This window comes from Mustela erminea, chromosome 5 (genome assembly GCF_009829155.1).
Source record: "Mustela erminea isolate mMusErm1 chromosome 5, mMusErm1.Pri, whole genome shotgun sequence".
Classification (NCBI taxonomy): domain Eukaryota; kingdom Metazoa; phylum Chordata; class Mammalia; order Carnivora; family Mustelidae; genus Mustela; species Mustela erminea.
Window position 1 is genome coordinate 61,743,311 of NC_045618.1, and position 22,332 is coordinate 61,765,642.

The 22,332-nt window shown below is 52.5% G+C and overlaps 1 protein-coding gene across 2 annotated transcripts; it reads left to right on the plus strand.

The window, feature by feature from the left end:
- The first annotated feature begins 6,931 nt into the window (after positions 1-6,931).
- On the plus strand, positions 6,932-15,971 carry VPS18 (VPS18 core subunit of CORVET and HOPS complexes). 2 transcript variants are annotated; one of them, XM_032343321.1, is made up of 5 exons: positions 6,932-7,381; positions 8,409-8,550; positions 11,562-11,653; positions 11,835-13,705; positions 14,629-15,971. In XM_032343321.1, the coding sequence occupies exons 1-5, from the start codon at positions 7,291-7,293 to the stop codon at positions 15,352-15,354; spliced, it is 2,922 nt and encodes a 973-aa protein (XP_032199212.1). In that variant the 5' UTR covers positions 6,932-7,290; the 3' UTR covers positions 15,355-15,971. The 2 variants fall into 2 exon arrangements, with proteins under 2 accessions (XP_032199212.1, XP_032199213.1); XM_032343322.1 differs by lacking the exon at positions 6,932-7,381 and adding an exon at positions 7,403-7,940.
- The last annotated feature ends 6,361 nt before the right edge of the window (positions 15,972-22,332 follow it).

Genomic DNA, 22,332 nt, shown 5'->3' on the forward strand with positions numbered 1-22,332 from the left:
AACCCAGAGTCCTGGGATCGAGGCCCATATCGGGCTCTCTGCTCAGCCAGGATCTGCTTCTCCCTCAACCTCTTCCTGCTCTCCCTCTCTCTCACTTGCTCACTCTCTCTCACTCAAATAAATAAATAAATAAAATCTTAAAAAAAAAAAACAGAAATCATTTGATGCACAAAGGATTTGCTACCTGTTCTTTGTAGGAATACCAACAATAATCCCAGAGGTCTCTTTGCTGGGCTCCCTGCATATTTTTATGCCCTGAAGGAACCACCATAGTGTGGAGGGGGCTTGTTTTTACCATCCCAGTAGGTGAGTGGTGTGTTTTTCTTTGGAAAGTAGGAGCAGGGGAGGTGGAAGAGATCCTGCCTCTTCCTCCCAGGTACCTTCTGCTTGTCGCTTTCAGGAAATAGATGGGGGAAGCTGAAGACTGATTTTCTTGGTGCCCTGGTCCTCTTGGGGAAAGTTTCTCATCTCCCTAAGGACATGCGAACTCCAGTTTGAGAACCAATGACCTGAGGATGCTTTCTTTTCATTTTTAAAGATTTATTTGTTTATTTTTGGAAGGAAGGGCAGAGGGAGAGTCTTTCATAAGTTTTTGGTTTTTTTTTTTAAGATTTTATTTAATTGAGAGAGAGAGAACAAGCAGGGAATGCCGCAGGCAGAGGGAGAAGCAGGCTCCCCACTGAGCAAGGAGCCTGATGTGGGACTTGATCCCAGGACCCTAGGATTATGACCTCTACCAAAGGCAGGCACCGACTGAGCCACCCAGGCACGGTTTGAAGGATGCTTTCATTTCCTACATACACAAGTGAAAAAAGTGTCTCTATTCCCTCACCTCCAGTGTCTTCTCTGGGTCCACTGGAGCAATAATCCTAGAAGGTGGCAGGAAGAGAGAAAGAAGGTAGGCTGGATCCATGCATGCCTTGGGTGAGGTTTTGACATGCACTCAGTGAAATAAGGGATGACAGTTAACAAGGAGGGGAGAAGGCTTTCTGAAAACTGGGGCCATTCAGATAGGTTTGGAAACATCAGAAAGGATACCAAATAGGAAAAGAAGAGATTTATAATTTCTTGTAAAGGGTTGAGAAGAGGTGTTCTTCATTACTTAGGGCTTTTTTTCCCCTTCAGTATGGTTTAACAATGTGCCAGGCCCTATCCTAGGAGAGGGTGTGCCGGCATACCTGTCCCTGCCCTCAGGGGGCTTATACAGAGTCACCTCTGGGAAAAGGAGGGAAAGGGGGGGGACAGGAGGAAGGAGGCAGAGAGAGTGAGGGTAGGGAGGAGGAAGGGAAGGGGAAGGGAGGTGAAAGGGTGAAAAAGTAGAAAGAGGGAGAGAGGGGAGAGAGAGAGAGACACTACCAGATAATTGTACTGCGGGCTGATCATAACATGGTGATCAGTCCAGGAGCTGGAGGAGCCCCTAGGAGGGTCCTGATCCTGGCAAGGGGAGGAATATCAGCAAAATCTTTCCAGAGGGATCAGACCCCTAAGACCAAATACTCAAATATCTGCAGAGGTGTGGTACATTCTGGGAACATCCCTAGATCAGGATAACTGGAGCACTGAGAGATGAATACAGACTGGTCAGAAGGAGTTTAACTGGAGGTGAGGAAAAGGACTGATGGGTTTCCTTAGTAAGTCTTATGGCCCTGTTTTAAAATTTATACATATGTTACAATGATTAAAATAAAAATGAAATTTAAAAATGAATTCCTAGGGCACCTGGGTGGCTCAGTCCTTAAGCGTCTGCCTTTGGCTCAGGTCATGATCCCAGGGTCCTAGGATCAAGCCCTGCATCAGGCTCCCCGCTCAGCAGGAAGCCTGCTTCTCTCTCTCTCTCTCTCCCCCACTCCCGCTGCTTTTGTTCCCTCTCTGTCTCTGTTGAATAAATAAATAAGTTCTTCAAAAAACAAAAACAACAAAGAAACTCCACAAATTCCTAAATCTCCCATGCAGAAGAATTCCAAATGATTTAGACATCATCCTCAAAGAAGGGTAAATCCCCATTCTTAACTGTGGGCTGTGAAGAGGCTTCCCCCCAAAAGAAGATAGTATTGAAAGGTGGGGAGGAGGGGACGCTTGGGTGGCTCAGTTAGCTAAGCGGCTGCCTTGGGCTCAGGTCATGCTCCCTGGAGTCACATGATTGTGATCCAGCTCCGCTTGGGGGCATGGGGCTCCCTGCTCAGTGGGGAATCTGCTTCTCCCTCTCCCTTTGCCGCCAGCCACCCCCACCCCGCCCCCATGCTCTCTCTCATTGGCTCACTCTCTCAAATAAATAAACAGAATCTTTAAAAGAAAAAAAAAAAAAAAGGTTGGGAGGAAGAGTAACCTTACAGTGGAGAATCTGACAAGCGCTACCAAGGTCAACATCAACAGTGATGAGTCATGTTGATGGTACATAGCCTTGATATGATGTGATGATAATGGTACTTCACCTCCCCCAAACCCATAACCCCAATCTAATTATGAAAAAGAGATACCAGAGAGCATCCTGCAAAATATTTGCTCAATACTCCTCAAAATTGTCAAGGTCATCAAAAACAAGGAAAGTCTGAAAAACTGCCGGAGTCAGGAGGAGTCCAAGGAGACATGACAGCTAAATATATGGTGATATCCTGGATGGAATCCTGGAGCAGCCAGACGACGTAGGTAAAACCTGAGGAAATCTGAGTAAAGCATGGACTTTAGTTAACAATAAGGTATCAATATTGATTTACTAATTTTAACAAATGTGCCATATGAATATAAGATGTTCATAGTAAGAGAAACTGGATGTGAGGTACATGGAAATCCTCCACTAGCTTCTTCCATTTCTTCCATAAATCTAAAACTTCTTAGAAAGAATGCATATTAAAAAAAAAAAAAATCTAATTTGGAGTCCCTGGCTGGCTCAGTTAGGAGAGTATGTGACACTTGATCTCAGGGTTGTGAGTTCAAGCCCCATGTTGGGTGTAGAGATCACTAAATAAAGAAATACACTGTGGAAAACATAGTATACTTTAATATATTGAAATTAAAGTTCTTTGTTGAGAAAAAAAAAAAAAGAAATCACTCCTTTTGGTCTGGATCTTCATTCAGTGGACAATTACTGCTAATAGTTAACTGATTTTTTTTTTAAGATTTTATTTATTTGAGAGAGAGAGAGAGAGAGAGACAGGTAGTATGAGAGCAGGGAGAGGGAGAAGCAGGCTCTCTGCTGGGCAGGGAGCCCAACACAGGACTCGATCCCAGGACCCCAGGATCATGACCTGAACTGAAGGCAGAAGCTTAACCAACTGAGCCACCCAGGCACCTCTATTTAACCTGTACTGAGCATCTTCTAGGTATAGGCATTGTGCTGAGTGATTTGCATAATATCCTCTAATATTCACAAAGCTACAGTTATACTTTTCTCATTTTACAAATGCAGAAACTGAAGCATGAGAAAGGTCATTCATGCAATTGTTTAATAAACTTTTATTAGTAAGTTATGACTGTCCCATGATGCTGGATCTCTCAGAGTAAATGCCCGGCAGGAGCCTCAGGAGCCACCGTCTAGAGTGTGCTCAATCATATGACCTCTGCCCCACCCCCATCCAGCTCTTCCTTCTCCTGGACAGTGGTGACACTGCCCCATCTGCCACATCTCCCCAGGAGTCGTCCTGAACCCTTTCTTCATCCCCACATCTAAGCTGTCGCTAAGTCCAGTGGGCTCTTCCTTGGAAATGTCTCCCTAGAGCTTTCCCACTCTATTCTCCAAGCTTGGGCCCTTTACAACTTCTCTGCTTCTGTCTCAGGTCTCCTACTCTCTGATGTGGACTCCACCCAAGCCACCACCCATTTTTTCTAGAACCCACATCAGATGATCTCATCCCCAGCCAAAGCCTTCTGATGGCCCATTGAATTGATTTCATAATCTGGCCACAACTGGTCCCATTTCCTACACTGCCCTCCTGCCTGATGCTCCAGCTCCCCAGCCCCTCAACTGGCACCACTTGCAGGCCTATTCTCTTGGTTTTCTTGATGCTTGCCTAATGCTTTCTCTTTATTTTTCTTGGCCTTGGAAATCATGCATGCACTTCAAGTCTTAGGTCAAGTTCACCTCCTTTCATACACTATTCCTCTTTCTCCCCGGCCCAGCAGTCAGCCCTTGCCTATCTTGTGGCAACAACCACATTGACTGTGAGAGGTAGGAGCTGGTAGATCTGTATCCCCAGCTGTGAGTTCCCTGAGACACTTCAGTATTCCTGTGCTCGCTCAGGTTTGTCTGGGATGTTCTCCACAATCAGCCTCTGTTATATCAATGAAAAATGCCCATGCTTCTTAATTAAGGGTCAGCAAATGGCTGGGCTAAGAAAAGGCGTTGCAGCTCTGATGGTTAAGTTGTGGTCTAGGGAGGCTGCATGGAGGAGGTGGACTTGGGAGTGACAGATTAAAGCCACATTTTGAGTTTCCTGAGCTTATGCTCTGTGTTGGACATTATACTATAGCAATGAAACTTCACCTAGATCACCTCATTTACTTTTCTATGAAAACCTACTACGTAAGTATTACTGTATCTACAGTATTTCTGTAGATGAGGAAACCGAAGTTAACAGGATCACGTGTGCACAGTGTCCAACTAGAGAGTGATTGGGCAGGGATGAGAATGCTGGTCTTGTTCCTACTCCCAAGTCCAACATATGGATGGGAGAATGAGTATGCCAAGGAATCCTGCAGCGATCAGCTCAGCAGGGAGTGTGTATGGTAAGCAAGGCCCAGGTAGGCCCCACCCTCTACATCCCAGAGAGCAGTGAAGCCCAGGACTGAGGGTTTGGGGACAGGGAGGAGGTAGCTGGAAGGACTCTGTGTCCCTGAGACACCCCTCCTATGCTGTCTGGCCCCCCACACCGGGGGGGGGCATTTCTCTGCATGGTCCAGACTTGTGGAATCAGCTGTACCCTCTTCTCTTCGTCTTGCATTGAGAAATGGGGTGTGGTGTTTAACTCTTGGCATCTGCTTGTATTTTGAATGCTGCTTCCTGGTTTCCCCATTTCCTGGCCATGGGACCCTGTGGACAAATTCCTTCTCCCTGCGGAATGTCAGTTTCCGATTTCCTAGCATAGGGAAAAGAGCAGTATCTGCTCCAGAGCATTAGGGTAAGGGTAAAACGAAATAACAATGACTATTATGAACTTGGTGTGGTGCTTGGCACATTGTTGATACTCAGTAAATGTACCTTTTATTATTATCTGACCTTAGCCTGGGCCTATTTGTATTTCCCTGATGCACCCAGCAGGGGATCTGGGGTGGAGCCTCCTCCTCTGAGCGGGGCAGCTCCCAAGCTGGGATCACTTTTCCCAGGGCGGAAACCTCTTGTCTGCGGCTCACCCCTGGCAACTTCCCCTCTGGGATCTAGCCTGCCAAGCCCCACCCTTCGCGGGGAGAGAGGCTTTGCTTCTGCAGGTTCTGGACGGGAGAAGTGGGACCTGGGAGCTACAGAAAGTTACTGTGTTCGGCCTAACTTGTGTCCCCGTCCCAGGCCAGGGCCAGTCCAGAAAGCCCTCGGTGTAGGCTGGTGAGGGTTCAGTCCTCTGTGCCTGGCAGATTAGTTCAGCAAGAGTAGCGGGACCACACAATATGTGGCACAAACCGGGAGGCTTCTGAGAGTAAAGGGAGCACTTTTAGTCATTACGCCCAAGCTACATGTTAAAATCAGGATGGCAGTGACCCCGGCACATAGCCCTATTTCAACAAGGTAGAGTCTGCAGGTCCCCGAAGGGAACAGGCTCTGTCTGGGTGGCCTAGGTGGGTGCAAGAGGGAAACCAAAACGGAGTGGCACTTTGTGAGCTTTGGACTCTCCACCAGTCTTCGGGGTAGGTCACTTGTCCTTCTTTCCTGCCAGGCTCTGCAGGTATTTGCCCCTCTGTGCTCCCAAAGCGCTAAGACCATGTCCCTGGGTTAGCCTCACGAGGGCTGAGACTTTCCTCCGTTTTGTTCTCTGTTGAGCCGCCCCTAGAGCCTGGAATCGTGCCTGGCAGAGAGTGTATGCTCACTTTGGAACGAGTGAGGTTCTGAACAAATCCAACCATCGCTTTTCTAGCATTAATGATCTGTTTACTGGTCCATTGTCCCTGCTGGTTTACGACCTTCAAGGCTGATATTGTACTTATCTCTGTGACTCCAGCACCCAGCCTAAGGCTAGGCAGGCAAAGAGTAAGGACGCTATTTTGAACGAGTGAATCGAAGCAGTCCTGCAGCCCTTAGCTGTGCTGGGTCTTTTCTGCCACCCATTCTGTCTCTCCTCACACCGAGGAAGCATTACGCAGCCGGTTCGAGGCAGGTTAGGTAGCTCTTGGCTTCCGTTGGCCAGGTGACCAGCTCTGTCACTTCCTGAAAGCTGGTGGGTTCCTAAATGTGGGAGAAGAGAGGCCAGAACTGGTTGCCTTGGCCTTGTGAAGATAGGATCAAGACTGCGACTAGACCGAGGAACGGGAGGTTCTCCTGAGGACCTAGGGCAGCGGCCTGTTTGGAGAGGTTGGAGCGGGAACTGGACACGGAGGCTGAGCGGTCGTCTGAGGGAGGGAAGCCTGGGCACAAAAGGAGTCGGTTGTTGGCTTCGAGGCTGGGGCTGAACTCTGCGGCCCGGTGGGGAAGGGCCTAAAAGAGCCAGGATTGCCCCCTGGCGTCAGAGCTCGGAACTGCACCCTGGAAGGAAGGGCCTGTATTCGGAGGAAGTCGCGGAGCATCCAGCGGGACCGCACCTCTGCCTTGTCCAGCGCTCCGCCTCCAGCCTTAAACTCCCGCAGAACTTCCGGCTCCCTCCCTCAAGAACCGCCCGGCCCAGGCCCTGGCCCGCCCCCCGCCCTCGCCCCGCCTCCGCCCCGCCCCCTCCTCCGTAGCCCTTGCCGCGCCCCGGAGTGGCCGGCCAGGGTACGTTCCTGCGCGAGTAAACGCGGGGCTCCAAGAACCCGGAAGTTACGTTATAGGCGCGCGTCCCGGGGGCGGGAGTCAGCTGAGCTGCCGGGGCGAGGTTGGGATCTTCTCGAATCGGCTAAGGGGAGCCAGTGATCTTTTAGGGTGCGGGAGCGGAGTGCGGGACTGCGCCAGATTCAAGGGGGAGGGCTCCCCAGTCTTCTCGCTTTATAAGGCGAGAGCGAGAAAATCCTCGGGATTTTAAAGAGGAGGAGTGGGCGGCGGACTGCCAAAATCTATCAACAGATTCTTGTCGAGGCTGGGGAGACGCAGTTTCCAATCCAGGGCGACGGGGATCCCAGGGGGGAACCCTGTTGTAATCCCTGGGCCCGGGAGGGAGCTCCCAGAGGCCGGGCACCATGGCGTCCATCCTGGATGAATACGAGGACTCCCTGTCCCGCTCAGCCGTCTTGCAGCCTGGCTGCCCCAGCGTGGGCATCCCCCACTCCGGTAAGGGAGGGGAGGGCACCGCTCACCTGGCACCTGCTGGGGAGGATCGGGGAAGTAGCTCCAGGAGGTACGGTTCACCGCCTAGAGGTGCAGTTCGGATCTAGGCCCCTGAAACTCCGCAGACTCTCTTGGCCCCCAGCTGGAGGATGGTCGAAGTTTGAAAGAGCAGCCTCGTGATCTAGGCCCTGCCACTAGGGTCCTAAGAGGAAACTGGGACCCAGATAAGGAAGTGGCTTGTCTACAGGGCCACAGTTGAGAGAACTGAGAATAAGCTCCAAGGCTTCAGCCAGAGCCTATGCTTTTTCTACCAGGCCCCTTCTGGAGGCGGGAAGAAGAGAGTGGGCCAAGAAAATGGTTGTAGGAGAGTATTATAGAGGAAGGAAGACTGGTCCTAGAGGGAACTTTACTGGACCAGGAAAAATGCAGTTATTTTTAGGCCTTTACTAGATCTGGGTGCAGCCTGGTGTTGAGGGGAAATTTTTTAGAAAGTGAACAGGGTTGGCGGAGGGTTCTGAAGTGCTGGGATATTTTGTGCAATGGTAAAGACACGAGAGCAAAGGTGAGAGAGAAAGAAGCTTCAGTTTGATTGGCACTGTTCCCCGGGGCTTGCTCTTCCTACATTTTTCTGGAAACTCAGTGAGAGCATTACTGCATGGGCAGGGAGGAGGGGAGGAGGTGATCTAGAATAATTTAGTTGAGCTGGGATTGCTGGGCCCAGGACTGATAAGGGAGAATATCCAACGCTTTCCCCACATTACTATTGGGAGCGGGTACATGACAGTGCAGCAGCAATCCATGGGTTCAAAGAATCCACTCTTTATGGCTGTCAGAGGCGTGAAAGGAGCCCAGGACCCTAATGTAGAGGTGATTAGCAAACTACCTGATACATTGATATTAAGCTTTTAACCAAAGGCTTGGGGTAGGGATATGTTGGGAAGTTGAAGAGGAAACATTTTTGGTTGCCTCTCCTTGTCCTTCCTCCTCCACATTTTTCGTACCTAACGTTTAATTCCCTCCTTCCCTGTAGGGTATGTGAATGCCCAGCTAGAGAAGGAAGTGCCCATTTTCACGAAGCAGCGCATTGACTTTACCCCTTCTGAGCGAATTACCAGTCTTGTTGTCTCCTGCAATCAGCTCTGCATGAGCCTGGGCAAGGATACACTACTCCGGTGAGTGAGGGCCCAAAAGGCTTAGGAGTAGGGACTGAATTAGTGGTATCTGGGGCCTAATTAGTGACTAAGGCCTTTCTTTCACTCTGGACAGGTAAAACAGTAGATTTGGAAGTTTCCAAGAATATCCATTCCCAAAGAGAATTAATGCAGTGTAGTAGTAAAAATCAGGTAGACCTGCATCAGATCCCAGCTCTCCCACTTACCAGCTAGGGAGTATTGAGCAAGTCACCCAGTCTCTGAATGTGTCCCTTCACCTGTTAGAGATAGTACAACCCACACACTGGTCATATTGATCAGGGGAACTGTCTAGAGTCCTAAAATAAATCCACTGTAAATGGAAATAATATATCAATAAAACTGGAAATACATACATACATACATACAAACATAAGTGGAAATAATGTATAACAAAAGTATCAGCAGAGTTGTTTATCCAGAATAATTATCAGAGATAAAACAGACCTAAGCCTCTATATCACAAAAAAAAAAATTCGAAGTGGAATAAGCATATAAATATTAAAAGTAAATTGGATATTAGGACACCTGGGTGGCTCAATTGGTTAAGCGTCTGCCTTTGGCTCAGGTCATGATCTCAGGGTCCTAGGATTGCTCAGCAGGAAGCCTGCTTCTCCCTCTCTGCTTCTTCCCCCGCCACTCACCCACCCCCAATAAATAAATAAATAAATAAAATCTTTAAAAATACAAAAATAAACGATATCAAAAGAATATATAATGGGGGTGCTTGGGTGGCTTAGTGAGTAAAGTGTCTGACTCTTGATTTTGGCTCAGGTCATGATGTTGGGGTTGTAAAATTGAGCCCCATGTCAGGCTCTGTGCTGGGCACGGAGCCTGCTTCAGATTCTCTTTCCCTCCCCTGCCTCTCCCCCCTCCCTCTTTAAAAAAATAAGTTAATTAAGATAAAAAAAATAAAAGAATACATAATAAATGTCTTTGTTTTGGGGCTGAAGGGAGATCTTCTTACTCAAGCTAGAAAATCCGCCAGGAAGAAGACAGATATATTTGACTACACAGTAATTGCTGTTATGACAAAAAAAAAAAAAACCTTTTGAGAGGCATCTGGTTGGCTCAGTGGGAAGAACATGGAACTTTTGATTCTGGGGTCCTGAGTTCGAGCCCTATGTTGGGTGTAGAGTGTGCTTTAAAAAAAAAAATACAGGGCGCTTGAGTGACTCAGTCAGTTAGGTGTCTTTCTTAATTTAAGCTCAGTTCATGATCTCAGGGTTGTGAGATCAAGTCGTGCATTGGACTGGGAATGGAGCCTGCTTAAGATTCTCTCACTCCCAGGGTGCTTCGGTGGCTCAGTCAGTGGAGCATCTGCTTTCAGCTCAGGTCATGATCCCAGGGTCCTGGAATTGAGCCCTGCATTGGGCTCCCTGCTCAGCAGGCAGTGTGCCACTCCCTCACCCTCTGCTGCTCCCCTGCTTGTGCTCTCTTTCCAAAAAAAAAAAAAAAAAAGACTGTCTTTCTCCCTCTCCTTCTGTCCTTCCCTCCCGCCAGTCATACACTCTCTGTCTCTCAAAATAAATAAATAAAATAATAATTAACTTTAAAAAAAAGCATTTGAATCAGGCACGATCAAAAATGGTGGGAAAAGGATGTTTTTCCATGTAAGGCTGTAGATTTTTTTTTTTTTAAAGATTTTATTTATTTATTTGAGAGAGAGACAGTGAGAAAGAGCATGAGCGAGGAGAAGGTCAGAGAGCGAAGCAGACTCCCCATGGAGCTGGGAGCCTGATGTGGGACTCGATCGCGGGACTCCGGGATCATGACCTGAGCCGAAGGCAGTCGTCCAACCAACTGAGCCACCCAGGCGTCCCAAGGCTGTAGATTTTTTTAATCCTATTCCTTAAAAAGTCCTCAAAAACTAGTAAGAAAAAGGAAAGGGGAGGGCAAAGAGTATAAACCAATAGTTTACAGAAGAGGAAGTCTACATTTCTAGTAAACATCTAAATATATTTTCAACCTTTGGAAAATAACAACAAGGTACCATGCCTTTAACCTATCAGATTGACAGAAATTACAAACAGTAATTTTCACCATTTCACCAAACAGTAATTTCACCATTTCACCCTATGGGACTGGTGAAAAGACACAGGAATGGACTTTGACACACTGCTGGTGAAAGCATAAATTGCCACCATCTTTTGGAAGAGTAATCTGGAAGCATTATTTGTGGTAGGAAAAACTGGACACACACTGAATGCCCATCAACAGGAAAATGATAAAATTATGGTTGAGCCATAAAGAGACAGATTAGGCAGTTCTTGAAACTGTGAGACCTGTATCAGTTGACATGGTGGAACGTTCAGGAAATACTAAGTGAGAAAAGCAAGCTCTTAATATGCATATATGCACATATACATGACATGAAGAGATTTTTGTCAAAACATAAAAACAGTGACAAAACAACTCTGTTGTAAGCCTGGAGAAAGACATTAAAATCAGTTTTGTCTGGAGAATGACAGGTTTGAGAAGAAAATCATTAATATACATCTTTGATTTGATTCTTTGGTTAGAATGAGGGTATAATTTGAAAAGAATTTAATAAGGGAAATATAAACAGGAGCTTTCCTCAAGGTTATCCTGAAGACTCATTGAGCTCTACTAGGTGAAGCTTGTGGCATGGTGCTAGGTATACAGAAAGTGCTCAGTAACCATTAGCTACTGTTTGTTGTCCGTTTTTACCCCAGCAGTCTGGGATACCCCTGCCAGTCTTCCCAGAAGCATTGCACCGCTACTGAGCAGAGGAAAAGACTTTTTGTTCAGTGATTTCTCAAAATGAGGTGGGGGAATTCTCAGAGCAGAGGGTTCTTAAGGAGGCCCTGTTTGTATGTCAGAGTTCCCTTGGGATCATATGCCAAATTTTATGTGTATACACAGATTTCAGGGCAGAGAGCCTGTGGCTTTCATCAGATTATAAAGAGGTGTGTGATTCCAAAAAAGGGTCTGCCTTCTCTGGAGTGATTCTGTGACTCTTATCTTGACAGCATTGACCTGGGCAAGGCCACTGAACCCAACCACGTGGAGCTGGGGCGCAAGGATGATGCCAAGGTTCACAAGATGTTTCTGGACCACACTGGTGAGTTGCGGGGGGTGGGGGGGGTGGGGGGGGGGGAGGGTTGTCTGGGGTTGGACGGGTCGTTGAGGGGTGCGCAAGTCACCGCCCCAGCGCATGGGATCAGAGAGTCGTGGGGGCAGGAAGGAGGCTGCCGGTGGGAACGGCTGCCTTCTGTAGGGTGCCATGCTCTCCCCCTTTCCAGGCTCTCACCTGCTGATTGCTCTGAGCAGCACTGAGGTCCTCTATGTGAACCGTAATGGGCAGAAGGTACGACCACTGGCACGCTGGAAGGGGCAGCTGGTGGAGAGTGTGGGCTGGAACAAGGCACTGGGCACCGAGAGCAGCACGGGTCCCATCCTGGTCGGCACCGCCCAAGGCCAGATCTTCGAAGCGGAGCTCTCAGCCAGCGAGGGTGGGCTTTTCGGCCCTGCGCCAGACCTCTACTTCCGCCCGTTGTACGTACTCAACGAAGAAGGGGGTCCAGCTCCTGTGTGTGCCCTTGAGGCCGAGCGAGGCCCTGATGGGCGTGGCTTTGTCATTGCCACCACCCGGCAGCGCCTCTTCCAGTTCATAGGGCGAGCGGCGGAGGGAGCCGAGGTTCAGGGCTTCTCTGGGCTCTTTGCTGCGTACGCGGACCACCCACCCCCATTCCGTGAGTTCCCCAGCAGTCTGGGCTACAGTGAATTGGCCTTCTATACCCCCAAGTTGCGCTCCGCACCGCGGGCCTTCGCCTGGATGATGGGGGATGGCGTGTTGTATGGAGCCCTGGACTGCGGGCGTCCCGATTCCCTGCTGAGCGAGGAGCGAGTCTGGGAATACCCAGAGGGGGTCGGTCCGGGAGCCAGCCCGCCCCTGGCTATCGTCCTGACCCAGTTCCACTTCCTGCTGCTGCTGGCGGACCGCGTGGAGGCGGTGTGCACTCTGACAGGGCAGGTGGTGCTACGGGATCACTTCCTGGAGAAGTTTGGGCCCCTGAGGCACATGGTGAAGGACTCCTCCACAGGCCACCTGTGGGCCTACACCGAAAGGGCCGTCTTCCGCTACCACGTGCAGCGGGAGGCCCGGGACGTCTGGCGCACCTACCTGGACATGAACCGCTTCGACTTGGCCAAAGAGTACTGTCGAGAGCGGCCTGACTGCCTGGACACTGTCCTGGCCCGCGAGGCCGAGTTCTGCTTTCGCCAGCGTCGTTACCTGGAGAGCGCCCGCTGCTATGCCCTGACCCAGAGCTACTTTGAGGAGATTGCCCTGAAGTTCCTGGAGGCCCGTCAGGAGGAGGCCCTGGCTGAGTTCCTGCAGCGAAAACTGGCCGGTCTGAAGCCAGCCGAGCGCACCCAGGCCACGCTGCTTACCACCTGGCTCACGGAGCTTTACCTGAGCCGACTCGGGGCGCTGCAGGGTGATCCTGAGGCCCTGAGCTTATACCGGGAGACCCGGGAGCGCTTCCGGTCCTTCCTCAGCAGCCCCCGCCACAAGGAGTGGCTCTTCGCCAGCCGGGCCTCCATCCACGAGCTGCTGGCCAGCCACGGGGACACAGAGCACATGGTGTACTTCGCTGTGATCATGCAGGATTACGAGCGCGTGGTGGCATACCACTGCCAGCACGAGGCCTACGAGGAGGCCCTGGCTGTGCTCGCTCGCCACCGTGACCCCCAGCTCTTCTACAAGTTCTCGCCCATCCTCATCCGTCACATTCCTCGCCAGCTGGTGGACGCTTGGATTGAGATGGGCAGCCGGTTGGATGCCCGGCAGCTCATCCCTGCGCTGGTGAACTACAGCCAGGGTGGCGAGGCCCAGCAGGTGAGCCAGGCCACCCGATACATGGAGTTCTGCGTCAATGTGCTCGGGGAGACGGAGCAGGCGATTCACAATTACCTGCTGTCGCTGTATGCCCGCAGCCAGCCGGCCTCTCTGCTGACGTACCTGGAGCAGGCAGGCGCCAGCCCACACCGCGTGCATTACGACCTCAAGTACGCACTGCGGCTCTGTGCAGAGCACGGCCACCACCGCGCCTGCGTTCACGTCTACAAGGTCCTGGAGCTGTACGAGGAGGCTGTGGACCTGGCCCTACAGGTGAGCTGATGAGTTTCTACCCCATCCACGATGGGGTCCTGGAGAGCCTTGGTGTCAGATGTTGAGGGTTTGGAGTTGGGGGGTGTCCTGTGGCTAGAGGGTGCTGGCTTCTGTGGAGAGGAGCTGTGGTACAAGAGGTTAGAAACAAGGATCCGAGGTCAGGGTTTGGAATCTGGTTCTGCTGCTTGGTGGGCTGTGTGACCTCAGACTGATTTCTGACCCTCTCTCTTTGCCCCAGATCGTTGGGCCGCAAATGGCATAATGTTCTAGTTACTTCCCTCCTAAGGTGGATGAGAGTAGCATATAGGAAAAGGGCTCAGAACAGTGCCAAACATACTGCTAGTGATTGCGTTACAGTCACTACGGCTGGAGGGGAGAGGGCTGAGGTGTGTTTCTTAATCAGGAGTTACCACTTGCAGAGGATCACAGGAAGTGCTGTTTAAAATGTGAATCCGGGGCACCTGGGTGGCTCAGTGGGTTAAGCCTCTGCCTTCAGCTCAGGTCATGATCTCAAGGTCCTGGGATCGAGCTCCGCATCGGGCTGTCTGCTCGACAGCGAGCCTGCTTCCCCCTCTCTCTCTGCCTGCCTCTCTGCCTACTTGTGATCTCTGTCTGTCAAATAAATAAATAAATAAAATCTTTAAAATGTGAATCCCTGGGTCTGGACCCAGGACTTAACTGAATCAAAGTCTGAGGGCGGGGCCCAAAAACCTGTATTTCGAATATGCTCCCCATTTGCCAACATCAGTGTCTCCTTCAACCGAAAGTAGCTTTTACAAAGCAGTGCCGGGGACAGACACATCACTGAGACAGGTTCCTCTTGGGGCTTCTCCCAGGGCCCAGGTTCACCCTGGGCATCTTTGTCTCCCCTAGTCTGTCCCAGTCTCTACCCTCGACCCCTACTGCTCGCGATCTCCCTGCAGGTGGACGTGGACCTGGCCAAGCAGTGTGCCGACTTGCCGGAGGACGACGAGGAGCTGCGTAAGAAGCTGTGGCTGAAGATCGCTCGGCACGTGGTGCAGGAGGAGGAGGACGTGCAGACGGCCATGGCCTGCCTGGCCAGCTGCCCCCTGCTCAAGATCGAGGACGTGCTGCCCTTCTTTCCGGACTTTGTCACCATCGACCACTTCAAGGAGGCCATCTGCAGCTCTCTCAAGGCCTACAACCACCACATTCAGGAGCTGCAGCGGGAGATGGAAGAGGCCACAGCCAGCGCGCAGCGTATCCGGCGAGACCTGCAGGAGCTGCGGGGCCGCTACGGCACAGTGGAGCCCCAGGACAAGTGTGCCACCTGCGACTTCCCCCTGCTCAACCGCCCTTTTTACCTTTTCCTCTGCGGCCACATGTTCCATGCTGACTGCTTGCTGCAGGCCGTGCGGCCTGGCCTGCCGGCCTACAAGCAGGCCCGGCTCGAGGAGTTGCAGCGGAAGTTGGGAGCTGCTCCAGCCCCTGCCAAGGGCTCCACCCGCACCAAGGAAGCTGAGGGAGGGGCTGCCGCGGCGGGGCCTAGTCGGGAACAGCTCAAGGCTGACCTCGATGAACTGGTGGCCGCTGAGTGCGTGTACTGTGGGGAGCTGATGATCCGCTCTATTGACCGGCCCTTCATTGACCCCCAGCGCTATGAGGAGGAGCACCTCAGCTGGCTGTAGGAAGGAGGGTGTCACCCTGCTGGGTGGGCAGGTGGTCTGGGGCACGGCTGCCCCCTCTTGGGAAGACCACATCATGGTACACGCTAAGTCGTCTGGAGACCGCTGGGCCATGACGGTGTTGTGGAGAGTGGAATTAGAGCTGTCGCTTGTGAGGTGTCATCTGTGAGCACGTTCTGCCGCCGTCGTGCTCCTCTTGAGAGCTGCTCTTAAACTGGGCCATCTGCCTGCCTCCCAAGAGAGGGCCTCAGCCTGGAGGAGTCAGAATTCTGACCCTGTCGCCATCCGCCCTCCATCTAACAGCCCTGTTTTCCTCTCCACGGCCCACAGACATCCTGTTCACCTTCTAGAGTGAGAGTACCATTCTTCTTTTTCCCTCTGTGACCCTTCTTCCTCAGAGGACAGCCTCTCCTTTGTCTGCCCCTCCGTCCCAGAGTGAAAAGGCAGCCCCTCCGCATCTCGGGCACGGAGGGTGGGGAAGGAGGTGCCCGTGTACACCTTCTAGGGCTCTGGGTGAGGATGCCCTGGGGCAGAGGGCCTCCTGGGGGTTGGGGGGGGGAATGGTGATGGGGGTGGGGCGCATTAAACAGCCCGCACTGCACTGGGGGCTCTTGAGTTGATGGCTTTGTGTTCATGCTGGCCTGAGGGGTGTGTGGGTTTTCTCCAGGGGTGCTACAGTGCCACAGGGTGGCTGCTAGAAGCCTGAACACTTTCCAGCCTTGGCCCTCACTCCTTTGTCTGGAGATGTGACAGTTTTGTCATTGTTGTGATTTTTCTCACTTTCTTGTCCCGAGACTCCATCCTCTCTGGCTCTAGGCTTCAGCTGGGCTTGATGATGGCCCACTGTCCTCTCAGACCAAGAACTATTTTTCCCTTTGGCCAGCAGGTGGTGCTGCTCCCCACAGAATCCTCCTCACCGGGACAGCTGGGGGGCACTGATTTCTTGTCACTTTCTTCTTGGTCTGTTCCTCCCTAGTGTGTTCTCGGAAATTGCACGCCTAACCATGAATCTAAGCCCTCATCCTTCCTCCCTCCACTAGCCTGTATGCGTGTTAGATTTTGCTCCTCATCTAACTCCCGTGACCGGCCCCCACCTCCACATTATACCTTTTAGCTGTGGCTACCCTAGAGAGCCCTGCATTGGGGCCTTCCTGTAACATCAGAGAGCAGCACCCTTTGCTCCATGGACTGGGGTTCACAGTCCACTGCTGGGCTCTATAGGTGTGGTCTGTCAGCTGCCCAGAATGAAACAAAATAACAAGTGCATGTTCCTGGAATCAGGCCGAATACCACCCCCCAACCCCCGCAGGAGTGGCTGGTGACTGCAGGCTTTTCTCTCCCTTGCAGAGTAGCCCTCTTCCGAGATTTTTAGCTCCTGCAGTACTGGTAGAGTCTTGCCCTGCCGAGTTCCCTAATCACTAGAACAGGTGTCTCTTTGTGGCTTCTGCCAATGGTCAGGCTAGAAACTGGCCGTCTTTGATGGACCTCAGACTTTCCATCTTCCGCCAGAAGCAAGAGGGAGCAAATGTGGAAGGGGCTGGTAATCTGGGTGGGTAGAGGGCATTCTAACCCTGTTCCTTCTGTTCCAAGATTTGGAGAGCTCTGGTTCCCCTTCCTCTACCCATGTGCTCTAAGGCTCCCCTCATACCTAGACATGCCCAGTAGAGAGCTAAGGGGTACTGTCCCCCACTGTCGGTATCAGTCTAAACTTTGACCTGCCACTTGCATGGTCACTTGCTTAGAACAGCTTGGGTTGTCTGTCGTGCCTAATACATGTTAGTTAAACAAACACTGCCCTATTGCTCCCTCCTCCCAGAGGACTTGGCTAAGACAGCCTGGGATGCCCCTGCCCCCTTCTGTCTCTTCCCAGCCTGCCCATCTGGTCCTAGGCTGCTTCCTCTTTCCTGGAAAAAAAAAGCCCCAGGCTTCCTTGGCACTGACAGAATGGGGTTCCGTCGAGTCAGGGGAACGGGAAGCTACAGCTCTTAGATCCCTGGAAACCACGCAAGGCCTCGAATGGAGGGGAGAGAGAAGGCCCTCAGGGCCTTGGCCCTAAGCCTGGGGAGGGCCAGAAGGGGGTGTGGCAGGGGAGCAGCTGTGTGGGCAGAGACCAAGATGAATGAGCTGCTCCTGGAGCTGTCACTGGAAATAGGAGGAGTGGCCACAGGCAGTGACGCTGAGAACAGGGCAGGAGGCCTGTAAACAAGGAAACCACCTGGGGTAGACTCAGGGCGGTCACTGGTCCTGGGGAGCAGGTGCTTCCTGAGGCGCGCCCTTAAGAGGGCTCTGGGGGGCTGCCTGGCCAAGTCGTCAGCGGGCACGAGGGGGCGCTGTCGGCCGGCTTCCCGAAACCACTGGCTCCCTTCCACAGCTGCACGGGGAGTGGCCATCGGAGGGTGTGCCGGCCCAGCGACTGAGGCCTGGCTTTCCCGCGGGGCGGCCCTCCCTTCGGTCCCTAAGGCAGACAGGCCAAGGGCACTAGCCCTGGCAGGGAGGGCACGGGACTCCAAGCCCGGCCAGTATGGGGGTGAGCTCATTCCCCCTGGGACCAATTTTCCCCCTCCCCCGCTTCCCCCATCCCAGGACTCAGGTTGCCTGCTGGGCCCTCATCAACCCCATTGGTTGGGAGGGGACTCTGAGGCCACTAGGCTCCAGCCTGCCCTTGGCGCTAACCCCACCCTACCCCCACCCCCACCCCCACCCCTGCCCCGCGCCAGGGAAACAAAAGGTTAGGGGCCCAGAGGGAGTTATCTGGCCCCACTACCACCAAGGGAGGGGTGAGGGGGCCAAGAAGGGCACACCTCCTCCCCACTCCCCCAGCTCCACAGATTCTTCGAGACACTTTCACAGGCGGAAATTCCCAGAGGTCAGAGGAGGGAAACGGTTAATTCCTTTTATTCAATGGGTCCCCCCTACATGCCTCCCCCCAGCTTCCTCCCTCCACTTCCCGCCCCCCCCTGTGTGAACAGGAAGTGGAGAGGAAAAGGCTCAGAGCGGAGCAGCTGGGAGCAGGAGGCAGGGAGTGGGCGGCAGGCTTGGTGCCAGCCCTGCCCCTCATGGCTGCTCGCTGGAGAACCAGACCCTCTGTGGCCTGGGAAAGAACCTGCAAGCCGGCAGGCAAGTGGCAGCGGAGCCGCGTGACGGCCTCCCATTGGAGTCCCCTCTGTCAACCTGCTTCTAGGTCAAAGACTGCTACCGGGAGGGCATGAGGCACCCTCCGTCCAAGCCCCAGAAGCCCAGCCACTGAGGCCCCACCCCCACTGCAGGCCGGGCATCGTGAGGCTGGCAGGCATCTCCTCAGGCAGCCGCCCGGTCCTGGCACTGGCTCCAGCCACTCAGCCCCTTGGCCCTGCCAGTTCTTTGAAGCTCATGCAGTGCTTCCTGTTTGGGGCAGGCGATGCCAGAGCCCCTCCCCCACCATTGTTCTGCAGAGACCATAGGTCCATCTGTTGCCCCATGGTGGGGCCCCTAGGCAGTGCCACACGGGAGCAGCACCACAAAGGACCCTGCTGGCAGCTTTGATTATGTGGCTCGAGGCTGGGCCCCCGAAGCAGGTTGAGGATGAATGGTGGTCAGAGGCAGGTCCAGCTTGGGCCATGGGACAAGGAGGATGCTAGGTAGTTCCAGTGACAGGGGCAGCCAGAGCCCCCAGCTTCCTCCGCCATCTGAAGCATGATGATGATGCTTTTCCGGGACCTGTACCTGCTGAAGTCACCAGGAGAGGGACGCCATTCCATGCCCAGTTTCTGAAAGGGAAGACTGAGGCAGACGGGCAAACTTGGGTCTAGGATGGTTGACAAAGGGGGCACAAAGTAGGGTTCTTCTCTCCAGGGGATCAGTCCTCGCCAAATGCCTTCAGATTGGCGGCTTTCCTATCCCTGAGCTGCTTTGCTGTTTCTTGGCATTCACCTTGAAGTAGCTCTTGAGCTGAGAAGTCAGGAACCATGGGGTCACTGGGAGGTAAGGGTGGCCCTACGTTGGTGACCAGCAACCAGTGTCCACTGAGAACAAGCCCAGGCAGGCCCACAGGAAAAGAGAAAGGGGCATGGGTCTGGCCCCAGGAAAATGGGTGCTGCTCTTGGTTCCCAGTCTGGCTGTAGCCAAAAGTCTGTTTGTGTTTCTCAGGTGTGTGTGGAGGGAGGTGCAGCTCACCTCCTCTGCCTAATAGCGCAGCTCTGGCTCCAACCTGCTTCCTCCCACAGGGCTAGAAGCCAAGACATGGTCTACCCCACTTCCCTTACCAGGTCCTCTGGCTTCTCCCCAGCCTAGGGCCTGAACTACCTAGACCATGCCTTCCAAAGGCCAGCACGGCAGACACCCCAGCTGCTCTTGTTCTAAGAAAAGCCTTCAAGGATGTTCACAGCCCGAAATGGATTTGCTCTGCCTCCCTGATGGGAGCTGGCCCGGGAGGCCCCCACCCCCATTTACTGTCTTTCCTCCCCCACCCCAGTCTCTCTGGGATGCCAGGATGCTGAGCAACCCAGCTGGAAAACCATTGCGGCCAGTCCCTGGTCCTCATCTTCCAGATGCTGAATCTCAGAGGAGAAGTTGGTGGCTGACACGAGGCTCGAGCCAGGATCCTGTCCCTTCTCCATGAAATTCAGTGACCCCGTGCCCATCAGGCTGCAAACACAGCTATCGGCTTCACCGTTCTTGCTCTCCTTCTCCCGCTGAAGTGCTTTGAGCAGACGGGTTGGGGAGGTGACTGGAAAGAACACGTGTAAGACTCCTCTCTGCCATTTACCAGCTGTCAGTTTAATCATCCCCTCAGGGGGCGCCTGGGTGGCTCAGTGGTTAAGCCGCTGCCTTCGGCTCGGGTCATGATCTCAGGGTCCTGGGATCGAGTCCCGCATCGGGCTCTCTGCTCAGCAGGGAGCCTGCTTCCTCCTCTCTCTCTCTCTCTGCCTGCCTCTCTGCCTACTTGTGATTTCTCTCTGTCAAATAAATAAATAAATAAATCTTTAAAAAAAAAAAAAAAAAAAAAAAAAATCATCCCCTCAGAACGTCAATTTCTTTGCTCGAAAATGCAAATAAATATAACAGAACTTGGAGGCTCAGGTGTAGCTTGGACCAGAACAGTATGGCATGTCTGTGTTGGCCCCTGAGCGATTCCTTTTGGCTTGTTTCTCTTCCACTGTCATTCTGTGCCTCATTCCTCTGGGGCTGGGACCCTGTAAGCCCTGTCATGGCTCTTCAGCACAAACTCCTCTGATCTCCTCTTTGGAAATCCAAGCCGAATTGAAAAGAAAGAGGCTAGCTTGAGAAAGCTTTTCGGGTTTCTCAAAATATGGCGATGCTGGGTAAGTGATTCAGGATGAGTGTGAGAAGGATCCCTCAGGAGTATAGAATATGGCCCCTGAGGTGGGACAGGAAAGCTGCCCTGGGGGATGGGGTCTCAGTTTTCTGGAGGTGAGAGGACACTACTCTTGCCTTGCTCCGGGGGACATATAGGATAGGCTAAGGGGGCTGGGCCAGGCATGGCTCCACTGCCAGCCTGCCCTCCTGGTTCAGCCCCGAGAGCTTGCACAAGAGCCTGGCTGGCTGGCTGGCACTCCCCTGGGAGTCTCAGGAAGTCCCCCTTGTCCCCCCTTGACCTTTGACCTCTTGGGCCCACTGCAGGCCAGAATTTCAGGCAGCTGTCCTCTCTTTTACCTTCTGTTCCTGGCCATTTCCCTTTAAGACTAGAACTTAGAGATACCCCAAACCCCCACCTTACAGCTCATCCTTTCCCATGCTCTTCGGTACTGACCAGCTGCAGTCTTCCCTGGGGCGCTCCCTATGTGAGCAGCAGAGACCCTGGGCCATAAGCCAGCGGGAAAGACCCTTGGAGTCTAGCTACCTGAAGGGTCCAAGCCTTATAGGATAGTGCCCAACAAGTACTCCTGAACTCCAGATACCCTCGAGGCTGTGTTGCTTGACTTCATCTCTGTCCCAGAACTCAGTGGCCTAAGCCAAGAGCAGCAGACAGAGCCTCCTCACCCTCCAGCCTCTGCAAAGTCAAAGTTGAAAGGACCCTTGATACTGTTCCACATTAAAACATGCTGCACCTCACGGCAACTCAGTTTCACAATCAAATAATTCCCTTTGGTTTTCTAGCGGAATTTTTGCTTTTATTTTTTAGGGTTTCTTGGCCTTTTTTTTTTTTTTTTTTTTTTTAAGCAATCTGTCTAAATTTGTCATCACACATCCCCCATTTCCGCCCCTAAGGGCCTCCTTTTCATCCCCTGGAATCTGGAAACCATATGTGTGGGCAGAAACCCCCCAGCATCCCCCACGGCACCCTGGCCCAGCCTGGCCTCCACAGGGGCAGCCTGTTCGCTGGGGAAGAGTCTACACTCCAGGCTGGGGCTGGAAAGGGAGTTTCTCTTTGGACCTTCCCAGCTCAAGCCATGGAGAAGCCGTGTGGTCTAGTGGTTAGGGTTGGAACACATGGGTTCTGTCCCCAGCAATCTCTTTGACTAACGCCAGAAGCCTGGGAAAGTACCCTTGGTAGCCAAGGGACTCAGTTTCCCCATCTTCTGCAGGACTTACAGCGTTACCAGCCAGCTCATCTCCTACCTGCCTCGGTAAAGAGAGTTTTTGATCCAGAATTTTTGCTCTGTCACTTGCAAGCCCTATGACCTTGACAAATGGCTTAATCTTTCTAAATTTCAATTTCCTCAATTAGAGACTATGGTACCTACATCGTGATTGTTGCTAGGATTAAGTAAGAAAACCTATTCTCAAGGGCCTAACGTCAATAAACATTAGTTGTTAGTAATAAGTAGAAATAGATAATAAGGTGGCAGTGTGTTCTCAGCGGGCCCAGCTCTGAGGCCCAGACTGCCTGCCCCTGCCTCTCCTGCTCAGACTGCCCTGTCCCGACCTTCTTTGGGCCTCCTCTGGCTCTAGAAGGGGAAGGGATGCATTAGTGGGGCGAGTGGATCAGGCCTGAGGCCCTGCAGCTCTGTCCCTGTCTCCATGGCGACCCCAGCCCCTCCC